The sequence below is a fragment of the Triticum urartu genome, chromosome 5A (assembly GCF_056163025.1).
Source record: "Triticum urartu cultivar PI428250 chromosome 5A, HENAU_Tu73, whole genome shotgun sequence".
In the NCBI taxonomy this organism is placed as follows: Eukaryota; Viridiplantae; Streptophyta; class Magnoliopsida; order Poales; family Poaceae; genus Triticum; species Triticum urartu.
The window spans coordinates 551,559,050-551,570,881 of NC_141877.1; the positions used below are offsets into that span (position 1 = coordinate 551,559,050).

The window sequence follows — 11,832 nt, forward strand, 5'->3', positions numbered from 1 at the left end:
TGACGGGGCGGAGGTGGAGGCAGGGAGAGCCGCCGGACGAGGAGGAGGACACCCCGGTCTCCATGCGCCTCGGCGTCCAGGAGCTTCCCCGGCGGCGGCGTGAGAAGGACGGGGGAGCGGGGTACTCGAGGCGCGGCGTGTTGCCGCCCTCGATGTACTCGAGGACGGACTCCAACGTGCGCCCGGGCACGCCCCACCACCGATGCCGGCTGGCGGCGTTGAACCTGTCGGAGGGCACAACGCCGTTGGTGGCCTCGAGCTGCTCGCCGTGCCGGCGGCGGAAGTACGGCTCCCAGATTGGGCTGTCAGGGACGTACCGGGGCCCCTCCCTCGCCGCACGCGGCAAGGACGAGCGGATGCGTGCGATCTCCGCACGTCGCGCCGCGCCGGTGGGTACCGGGGGCACCGGCACGCCGCCGACGCTGATCCTTCATGCCCCGGGCACCCGCATGTCCGGCGGAACCGGGTACTCGGCCTCGAAAAGGAGGCGAGCCTCGTCCTCATGCAGATGACGGCGTCCGAATCCGTTCGCCGCCGCGCCGTCGCCTGGGAAACGCTCGGCCATGCTTTCTCAACTGGTGACGGCGAGAGGAGGAAAGGGGGAGAAATGAGCGCGTCGTCGGTGGATGATCGGGGTGAGTCTCTCCGGCGCGCTTGCAGCCGGCTTTTATAGGCGGAGACGCCGCGTGGTAGGCTTGGCCGGCGCGTTACGCGTGGCGTGATTGCGTGGCGGCCGAGGGACGCGTCGCCCAGCCTTCACTGCGCCGCCCGTGAGGCATCAATGGAGGCTGACCGGCGCGGCAGCGCGCGGCAGCTTTGGCATTGATTCGCCGCGGGAAACGAGACGATGAGGATGACGAAGGGGCGAGAAGAGAGTAGAGTCGCTGACGCGGCGGGCCCGCGGCTCTTCGCGGCAAAAACGATTCGTCCGGCGCCCCCGAGCGACCCCCAGCGCGCCGGGTTCGGGTTGGGTCCGCCGGCGCCAATTTCGGCCCGAGTCGGTGAAAATTGGGCTCTTGGGGGTGCGACTGAACCGATTTTTTAACGTCGGCGGACGAAAAAACGCTTAGCGGGTCTTCTTGAGGGCGCGACTGGAGATGGCCTAATATGTGCCATCAGCAGGTAGATGCCGGCCATTGTTGGTGACACGCAAGACACCAACAACAAGATATTGCTCGTCTAGAAGGACGTTGATTCATACATCTATAGGCCTGGTCGGACCTAACAAGGAACTGAGCTAGATACGGGCCCTCGGGTTGGCCAAAAACGGTTGTCTTCTTTGTGAGAGTATCAGACAAATATCTTGCATAGAGTGATGATCCAGGGCCGGTGCTTACTGCGCAGGGCGGCAACAGGTAAGTGCTCAAAGTGGACATGGAAATTGACATTGAACAGACACAGAGAGATATACAGTGACAATGAGCATACGGCAGTGGTGCTGAGTTGACTTTTTTGACAAGGCACCAAGTAGGCACGCACATTGGCCAAAAAGAAACGAAGAAAAGCACGCACGCACGCACACTCCCCGTTGACATATCCACCACACTATCTGAGTTGTCTCCATATTGGTTCAGGTCTCCCTCCGCACTTGGGTTCGGTGGGTGTCCCTGTTTTGCTGCTATATTATTATCTGCACTGCACATGGAATGGGACAACACATCTTTGAGATGGAGGTAGAGATACATACGCCTCAAACCCTGTGTACAGTAGGATTTTTCAAGGTTCTGGAGCACACGGTGCGATCGACATGTACCGAATGGGATTCGCACTTCGCCGCCGGGGGTGAACAACCGAGCACCGTATCTGTACGTGGCGTATCAAGAGGCCTATACTTTTAGTCTTTTACCGACGGGTCCAACTAGAACAGATAGGTGTGCCACCAGTGTAAAAGCATCTTCAACCAGACTTGACTGGGTAAATATGACCTCCTAAGATATGTCCATGGATGCGTTTGTCCCTTCGAGCAACCATTCTCCTTATTTACAAACCCTCAAAACCATACAAAAGAATATTTCACAAAAGAAAACATACAAAAGCATGCAATGCAGAAGTCATGTAGAGAAGGTTTTATACATTAAAGCTACATTTATCTTAAGATAAAACAGAGATACAATTACATTAAAAAAATGCAAACTAAAAGCTACTCCGAGTCTGAGGAGATCGGGATTGCGGAAGTCACCAGCCTTCTTGTCATTGACGGGCGAATGCATCTCGTCTTACTCATAGTCGTCCGCAAAAGTCTTCTTCATTCAGCATCGTGGATGAAGAGCGTGTAACGGTTCACCATTACCACCCCGCTCATCCCGCATTGACTCTGAGGATGGCGCGGTTTTCCGCAATGAAGGCAGGGTCGATGTAGAGCTTAGCGAGGGCAGCAGCGTCCGCTTTGCTCGGTAGTGAGCTGCTCCTCTGTCATGAGGTGCTCGCCTACATGGCCAAGGGGAATTGCTCCCGCACATCCTCCATCGAGAGGTGGGGGATGTCGTGGCCCTCACCTAAGGCAGTGCCCGCCATTTCCAACCCGGAGGTGACGGGGTCAACTATCAGGACCGCCTTCTCCGAGCGCTTCCCCCTCCTCTTTGTTCGATGTCGAGGGAAGATTGACCACAATGCGGGTTGGGCAAGCCTCCATCACGATATGGGCACAACGCTCCAGCGCCAATTGCTTATACCATATGACCGTCGTGCGCAACGTGTTGGATGGCGAACGGCGAGCTTGGACCCGGACGACACAAGCCCGTGGACACAGTGACAACGTGAACCCAAGAGGATGGAGGAATTGTGAAGGAAGGCCGGGGTTTGGCTCGTCGACCGGCTTAAATAGCCGGAATTTGACCCCTCAAACGATGCGCCAGAGCGGCAACATGAATGTGGACAGCAAACCTGTGAGCTCTGGGGCAGACTAATGGGTTCCACCGCAAGTCCTGCTCGTATTTTTTTTGAGTTGCGCGCCCCGCCCATCAGTCAGACATGGTGGACTATGGACTGAGTTTGAGGGGCGCACTATAGTCCGGATAAAATGGACTGGATTGGGATGTCCAATTGGATGGTTGTTTTCTGTTTGAGCAGATTTCAGTTGTAGATACTCTACTGTAGGAACGAAGATTGTGGATCTCACGACACGAGAGAGGATCTGGGGTACTCTGACCAGAGACACAAAGTGAGGTCAAACAAACATGCGCACATGGAGCCCACAGAGGGCCATCACACACACACGGAACCTCTCGGTCAGTGTGCGGTCGGTCACCGTTGGAACCCATGATCACCATCGTAGCCAGGACAGGAAGATCAGCCACATGATCTTGTTTGATGCATACATGTAGCCAGCCAACCCGACTGCAGCCTCCCTTTCCATTTTGTCCCGTTTGTCTCCCCATCTTCCCGTTGTTTCCTTTCAAACTGCAGGTCCTCTTGTCGTGGTAACGGGGTGCCTAAAATCGATGAACCGTTTGCGGATGGCGCCTAGGAAAATAATACTGGAGTTTTGCAGTTAGGATCGCGACAAGTGGAGCGTTATGTGGTGATTGGTTCAGCTTGGGGGCAGAATCGTTCTTCCTTGATAAAATAAAATTCGAGCATCGAGCAAAGGCATCTATTCCGAGGGAATAACACCACGAGGGAGGCCACAAGGCTGTCATCCTCCTTCCCAGCCGAGGTCGGGGGAGCGGCAGACGGATACAACTATATCTATGTGCGGTTAATTTGCAAGCTCATAGGCTGCCTTAGCCTTATCAAGCCGCATAATCTACGTAGCAGTATATTCTGCGAACAGGCCGAGCAGTAAAATCCTTTTTGGCATCAGCTAGCGCTGGCTCGCACGCTCAATTATAGGGGGCAGGTAGTGTAGAATGCATTGGCGAGGATGTGCTCAGCAACGTCTCTGTAGGCCAAGAGGGAAGGGAAAGGGAACGAATGGTGAAAATGGGTTGTTCTGTGAATTGTTCTTGTAAGAGTGCTTTATTCATGGAGGTTATTGTCACATTGTCTCTTGTTTGCTAGAACTAGAGCAATGAGAATATCATATCGAATCATACGTTTATGCTACAGTTGTGTTTTAGACGTGGAGCTAGCTCATCCAATTAAAAGTGGTGCGTGTTGCGTAGATTGGAATGTCTTTCTGGTTTCTCGACAAAAAATATTTATCTCTACTCTTATAAAAAACTGAGTTGGTGATGATGGTGTGCCTGTCATCCTGCAATATAGACCGTCTGATCTGTATCTGACGGATAGAAAGCAAACTATGTCAATTTTGCAAAAAGATACTCGTACCTCTCTCCACATTTGCAGATAAGGCCTTCCCTCATTCATCTTCGTCTCCCACGAGACAAACAGCTCGTATAAATGCATCTTGATGTTCCGTGCAACGCATGGGCCTCTTGCTAGTTACTCCCTCCGTTCCAAATTATTCGTCGCAGAAATGGATGTATTTAGAACTAATATACATCTAGATACATCCATACATGCGACAAGTAATTCGGAACGGAGGGAGTATTACATAAATATGTGGAACCTTACATCATATTGCAACCCCCCCCCCCCCCAGTCCGGGCGACACCCTTTGGGTCAGTTCATTTGGGCGGCTTAAAAATTAAGCTGCTGCACCCTAAATTTGTTGAGACTTCTAAATTAGTTACCTCATAACTAGTTTATTCATTTGGGCGGCTTAAAAATTAATCTGCCGCACCCTAAATTTGTTGAGACTTCTAAATTAGTTATCTCATAACTAGTTTAGAAGCATCAATAAATAAGAGAGGCGGCCTATGAAAAAAGTTGGGGACAAGACAACTTTTTTTAAGCTGCCAAAAGAACTGGCCCTTTATCCCCATCTCTTATGCTGCATCCTAGCACACTAGTGACCCCCCCCTCTTCTCTTTTGAACATCGAACCCTAACAATATGGCCATAGGCAATCCTAAGCCGGTTTCATGTCAAACCAATTTTGTTGCAGTTGTTGGACATGCTTAAGAACAAAAATCCCATCTCTTTTACCCACCTCTTGTTTGTTGTCCTAACTCTGCCCTCCACTTTGACACACATCTTCTCCCATGCTACGGTTTTCTCCACGATTACTTCTTCGTATATTCAATTACAAATTTCCTCGATTAATCTTGATTCTTCCTCTCACGCCACGAACCCATTTTATCTCTTTTCCATGTTTGCCGGTGACTTCCATGATAGCCAGGCAATAGCTTCAAGCAAGGTAATACACGATGTGCCATCAGACTCCGGCTGTTGTTGGTAGTGAGATCACATATTTTGGATGCTACTCATGTAGCGGTTCATCTCATGGTGACACTCCTTCCGCGCGTCATTCCTTCTGCTTTGCGGAGGATCCTTAAGCATTATTCTTTTGAAGGTATCTTCTTTCTGAGTTCACTTCCTCCCATGCATTGGACTGGTTCAAGGAATGCTTCTAAACCGATTTGGAGCAACACAGATGGTCTCTCTTGTACTGTAAGGAAAAATAAAACACTGTGAATGGTTAACCCTAATGAAGAAGATGCAAAAGAACCACCAAAAATGTGGCAGCTCAAACATTTCCCAATTTACTAATAATAGTCCTTCCTTTCTAAAAAAAGTCGTTCCAGCAGGTTATTCTATGAATTGTTCTTGTAGGAGTGTTTTGTTCCAGCAAATTATTGTCACATCATCTCTTGTTTGCTGGAACTAGAGCAATTAGAATATCATATTGAATCATATAGCAAGCTAAACTTATACTCCCTCCGTCCAGAATTACTTGTCATAGAAATAGATGTACCTAGATGATTTTAAATCTAGATACATTCATTTTTATCCATTTGACGGAGGTAGTATTTAGATGTGGAGGTAGCTCATCCAATTGAACTGGTGTTGTTTGTGTCGGTTGAAATTTTTGGCTTTATTTCTTGACAACAAATACCAAAATTATGTGTTGAATACGTACAACTAAACCTGATCATGGACAGACCTGCCACAGCCCAGCCTGAAAAAAACTAGGCTGGGCCAGGCCGGGTTGGGCTTCATTTTATAGCCCAAAAGATCACTCTGGTTGGGCTTCGGGGTGGACTTGCACGTGCATAGACCAACAAACAGCATTCAGACCGGGCTCAGGCTTGAGAAAAGTGCTATTTTAGGCCTCGAACTCGGGCTTATAGTTTCAGGATCGGGCTTTTGCAAGCTCGACCTGAAACCCAGCCCGACCCGACATATGATCTTCACTAGAACCTTAGATCATGCTGTATCACCCCCCCCCCCCCACTACTAGTTTGTCCGACACCGTTTTGTCCTCGTCTCTTATGCTTTGTCCTGCACACCACTTGACATCTTTGTAAGGTAATTCTAGTGACCCCCCCCCCCCTTGTGGCCACCTCTTTGTAACGTCGGAACCCTAAGAATAAGGCCATCACTAACCCTAAAATGGGTTCTAGTCCAACCAATTTTCACCTCCTCACCGGCAATATGATTCACAACTACAATATGATTCGATAATTCATCTCTGCCAGGAGAATATCATCCAAAAAGGAAATAGGATAACTGCTCTTCTTTTTTAGTTATTCTTTCTTTTGTTTTGTTTGTATATATGTACCATATTTACTTTTATTGATGGAAAATACCTTAGAACTATTGCTCTACGGTTTGGGCCAAAAAAATGACCCCCTCTTGTTCTTTGTCCTAACTTTGCCCTCCACTTTGACTCACATCTTCTCCCATGCTATGGTTCTCTCCACGATTACTTCTTCATATATTCAAATAAATAGTTCCTCGCTTGATCTATATTCTTCCCCTCACACTACAAACACATTTATCTCTTTTCCATGTCGTCGACGTCAATGAATTCCATGATAATGCAATGACTTCATGCAAGGTACACGATGTGCTATCATGACTCCGCCTGTTGTTGGTAGGGAGAGCACATACATTGGCTACTACTCATGCGATAGTCAATCTTATGGTGAAACTCCTTCGCCGTGTTGTCCTCGCTAATTTGCGAAGGATCCCTAAGCATAGTTCCTTTTGACGTACCTTCTCCTTGAGTTCACTTCCTCTTGTGAATCAGGGCAGTTCATGGAATGCTTCTAACCGATTTATAGCAGCACAGATAGTCTCCCTTGTGTTGTAAGGAAAAAAGAAAACATTGTGCATGGTTAACCCTACTAAAGAAGATGCAAAAGAGCCACCATTAGTGTTCACAAAAGGTCGCAGCTCAAACATTCTCCAGTTTACTAAATAATAGTAGTCCCACCTATCTAAAAGAAAGTCCTTTCATCCGGATATATAAGAGGCATTTCGACCCATCAAGACAAAGGCTTTGATCAACACTTAATTTTACACGCATGTGCCTTATTCCACATATATTACTGTCATTTACTCATTTATGTTCAGAAAATATTTCCTATTATTGCGGTTGTGATTCAGCATCACATAAAGTAAATATGAATGACCCTCATGGATTAGCTTGTCTTGCTAGGAGGAACCTCCACTCGGCGGTGTGACAGCTTTGCCTTGCCTCCCCCTCTATTATCTGCTAAAAAAACCCTATATGAGTTATTATGTTTGGGGTTTTGACCTATGATTTATTATGTTGGAGAGCTTTGTACTTCCGGTGAAGCTTTATAATAGATCCAGGTCCTGTTACACACACAAAGAAAAACTCGGGGACTGTAAAAACATTAATATTTCTCATTTGATCAACAAAGCCCCAAATCTTATACTGTACTTTGACAAGCAAAAATATGTCCTGTAAAACCGAGACGAGAAAGTAATAATAACAAAAGAAAAACGAAATTTATGCTGCCGGTACAGAGACAGCATGGAAAAGCCGGCCACGGGGCCCCACTCCGCGATCTAAACAAGCAGAGAAAAACAAAGGGGGGCCCCACCCGCGCCTCCCCTCCGCAACGTTTTTCTGCCCCTATTTATGCCCGAGACCTGCACCCCTCTCTCTCCTCGTGCCTCCCTCCACTCTCCTCCCCCACAACCTCTCTCCCTCTCTCTCTCCACCGTCTCCTCCCCCGACTCTCAACAAATCGAGCCAAACACCCGGCAAAATCCGGCCGTGCCGCGACGAGATCGACGCGTTCTCTACCGATCCGGCCGTCGCTCAAGCCCGAGGGTTCCCCGGTTCGTCTTCTTGGAGCAGAGGCACGCGGGGTGTGTGCGGGTGTTCTTGCGACATTTCGGTCGGTTCTTGGTGGCCGAGCCGAGCCTTTTCCTTTCCTCCTCCGCGCGATTCGGCCGGGCCTCGTCGAGGGGGTTCCTTCCCGGCCTAGATGGTGGCGAGGATGATGCGGTGGCCGCGGCCGCCCCAGGCGCGCAAGTTCCGCGTCCGGCTGGTGGTGCGGCGGGCGGAGGGGCTGCCGCCGCCCCCGCCGTCCGTGGAGCCCGCGGAGCAGGAGCAGAGGGTCGCGGCGGAGGTCAGGTGGAAGGGGCCGAGGGCGTCCGGCCTCGGCTCGCTGCGGCGCGCGGTGCGGCGCAACCGCACCAGGGGCGAGGAGCTGGCCGGCGGCGCCGTGGCGTGGGAGGAGGGGTTCGACAGCGCCGTCACGCTCGCGGCCGCGTCCCACCGGGAGGCCGCCGCGTTCCAGCCGTGGGAGCTCGCCTTCACCGTCTTCACCGTGAGCATCTCCTCCCCTCTCCTCTCCTTGCTGGAACTGGATTCCATTGCCTTCTCTTGATTGTTAATTATATCATCCTTAGAGGAGTAAAATTATTATTTTTCAGTTGCTTGAACGAATATGTGTAGTTGGTGGATGTCAATGGATCAATCATGGCGGGCAACTGTATTCCTGTTAATATGGAGCAAAATCTGATAGTAACATCACACCTTATGAAATATATGGACTCCTTATTATGTTTACCAGTAACGATAGCTACAGTTGCTTTTCTATGTGGCCATGGTATCATGTTTCCTGCTCTCAAATAACCCCTTCCAGAATGAATTTATAGCCTTGCGACCGAGTTCAATTGCGCCATGAACAATTGCAAATCATCCCTTAGCAAGTTGGCATATTTTGTTTTCAGTGATTTCTTCCAGTCAGTTTGTTTTGAGTGACTTCAGCAGGGAATCTGATATGCCTTGTTCTTCTTTTCCTCGTGGCAGGATGTGAACAAAGGCCCAAAGACTAAACCAACAATTCTGGGAACTGCTTCTCTTAGCCTAGCAGATTATGCATCAGCAGCCGAAGAGGATATTGAGATAATTCTCCCTTTGTCCGTGCCCTGTGGTGCGCCTGAGTCTGCTCCGTCGCTTCATGTGAGTTTTTGTTGTGAACAACAAGCTTCTAGCTAATGATTCTCGGCGTAAAAAAGAAAAACTCGTTTTAATTGCCGCCTGTGTGACTGACATCCTCTTTTTCATTGCAGCTCACTCTGAGCATGGTGGAACTGAGAGCTCATCAAGAAGCCTCTGATGCTTCACAACGGTCTGCTGTGGCCGCTCCGTTATCCCCGTCGTCTTGTGATTCTGTCCCTGGAGGAAAAGATGAGGTTTCAGTCATTAAAGCGGGGCTAAGAAAGGTAAAAATCCTCAGGCATATAGTGTCAGCTCGAAGGTCCAAGAAGACATTCCAAAGCGATGAAGGCAGTGAAGATAATTGCTATATTCACAGTGATGGTACCGAATATCCATATGGTACCGAGCCTGTGGATGAAGATCTTGATGATAGAACACATGAAGATGAAGTTGCGGATTCAACTATCAGGAAGTCGTTCAGTTATGGTTCACTGCAGTCTGTCAACCATGTTGGTGACCATGAGGACTGGGTCTATTACAGTCACCGGAAATCCGATGCCGGTTACCATGTAGATGAACCACAGTCATCAACTGCTGTGGGAACTGTGTTGCCAACTGCCAAACGGAGTATCCTTCCTTGGAGAAAGAGGAAACTGGGTTTACGGTCACTAAAGGCTAAGGGTGAACCTCTGTTGAAGAGAGCAAATGGAGAAGAGGGAGGTGATGATATTGACCACGATCGTCGGCTGCTAACCTCTTCCGATGGATCACAGGTAAAATTTCCTCTTTTTCTTTTCATTGCATTGTGAAAAAATAGTCAGCATCCTGTTCTTTGGCCCAGAGGCCTTGTTGTATACCACAGAACTGTTTTTGAATGTCCATAACTTGCGCTGAACAATATTTCTTTCAATTGCAGCGATCAAGAAGCGAAGATGGGTCAGTTCATGGTATGATGTCAGAATTTGGCGATGACAATTTTGTTGTGGGGAACTGGGAATCAAAGGAGGTACTTAGCCGTGATGGTCATATGAGGCTTTCTTCCCAGGTGTTCTTTGCGTCAATAGACCAGAGAAGTGAGCGGGCTGCTGGGGCAAGTGCATGCACGTCACTTGTGGCTGTCATTGCAGACTGGTTCCAGGCAAATCAGAATCTGATGCCTATTCAGTCGCAATTTGATAACCTGATCCGAGAAGGATCACTAGAGTGGAGAAACCTTTGTGAGAACAAGACATACCGAGAGCGTTTTCCTGACAAGCACTTTGATCTTGAAACTGTCCTTGATGCCAAGACCCGGCCACTTACAGTCTCCCCCAGCAAGTCATTTATCGGATTCTTCGTACCCGAAGGAGCTGATGACATGGGAGGACTTGACTTCCTCAATGATGCCATGTCCTTTGATAACATCTGGGATGAGATCAGCCAGGCAGCAGAGGCCTCATCCAGTGACAACCCTAACCTATATATAGTGAGCTGGAATGACCACTTTTTTCTCCTCAAGGTTGAGCGTGATGCATATTACATCATCGACACCCTTGGAGAAAGGTTCTACGAAGGATGCAGCCAGGCCTACATTTTGAAATTCGACGACACCACCATGATTCACAAGGTGTCCGACGAGAAGAAGGCGCAACCTAGCCCCGACTCAAGCGGGCCGCTGAAGGGTTCTTCAAGGAGCTCCTCGTCCGGGCAGGACAGCGAAGACGACGACATCGAAGAGAACGTACTCGTGTCGAAGGGCAAGGAGTCGTGCAAAGAGTACATCAAGAGCTTCCTGGCGGCCATACCGATCAGGGAGCTACAGGGGGACATCAAGAGGGGAACGGTGGCATCGACGCCGCTGCACCACCGCCTCCAGATCGAGTTCCACTACACCGAGGCGGTCCCGGCAGAGGTTGCCCAGCCGCCACAAGCCCTCACCATCGAAGCTCCGTTTGAGTTCTCATGGCCCGAGCCGCCGCCGGGGATGGAGCTCGCCCTAGCACCGGCGGTTGCCGTGGCATAGCTTGCCACTGCGCTGGCTGAGTTTTTTCCATGGAGGGGAACCTACTCGAAGATTTTGCTGCCTTTTCCCCCCTGTATGTGCTCGTTCCATGTCTAATATGACCTGACTAGTATAGGTTTCCCGTCATCACAGGCATCGGAGCCAGCCGCCTGCATTTTGTACAAAGAGGCGATTGCTCCTGCCTATCTTGTATTAACCGGATGATCTTTGTAATCACGCATAACCCTTGTACTAATCGATGAGGAATCCCATCATCTTACTGAAGTTTTGACCTTGTTTCTGTATGCAAACTTGGTGTGAGGAGCAGAGATTGCTGAAACTCTGAGCCGTCTGTCGATGCTGCCTGAAAATGACTGCCCGTTCTTGATGTAATGCTGTTGCTGAAACTTTTTGGCTCGTGCTGGTGCTGTTGGCTGTGGCTTCTTGACGGTGAGGCATCGTCCAGACGTGCCGGGTTACCGGAACCAAAGCTGTCACCAGCGTGAAGTACATCTTCAGTGAATGCGACGCACGAGCTGCTGCAAAATGCGGATCAAAAGCATCCTCCAATCTTTTTCTGGATCGTCATGTGATCTCGCCAGCTCGTGATACTGTTAAATGGCAGTTGATTCTTCTACATA

General features: G+C 49.5%; 1 protein-coding gene across 1 annotated transcript; it reads left to right on the forward strand.

The window, feature by feature from the left end:
- Positions 1-7,918: 7,918 nt before the first annotated feature.
- Positions 7,919-11,476, forward strand: LOC125510492 (uncharacterized). The gene is made up of 4 exons (XM_048675691.2): positions 7,919-8,593; positions 9,079-9,231; positions 9,342-9,983; positions 10,127-11,476. The coding sequence occupies exons 1-4, from the start codon at positions 8,249-8,251 to the stop codon at positions 11,210-11,212; spliced, it is 2,226 nt and encodes a 741-aa protein (XP_048531648.1). The 5' UTR covers positions 7,919-8,248; the 3' UTR covers positions 11,213-11,476.
- Positions 11,477-11,832: the final 356 nt, after the last annotated feature.

What these genes read in the sequence shown, in the direction of transcription:
- LOC125510492 (XM_048675691.2), top strand. Translation starts at nt 8,249, where the DNA reads ATGGTGGCGAGGATGATGCGGTGGCCGCGGCCGCCCCAGGCGCGCAAG. An exon ending in TCGCCTTCACCGTCTTCACC is followed by an intron (nt 8,594 to 9,078) that starts GTGAGCATCTCC and finishes TCCTCGTGGCAG; the next exon opens with GATGTGAACAAAGGCCCAAA. An exon ending in CCTCTTCCGATGGATCACAG is followed by an intron (nt 9,984 to 10,126) that starts GTAAAATTTCCT and finishes TTTCAATTGCAG; the next exon opens with CGATCAAGAAGCGAAGATGG.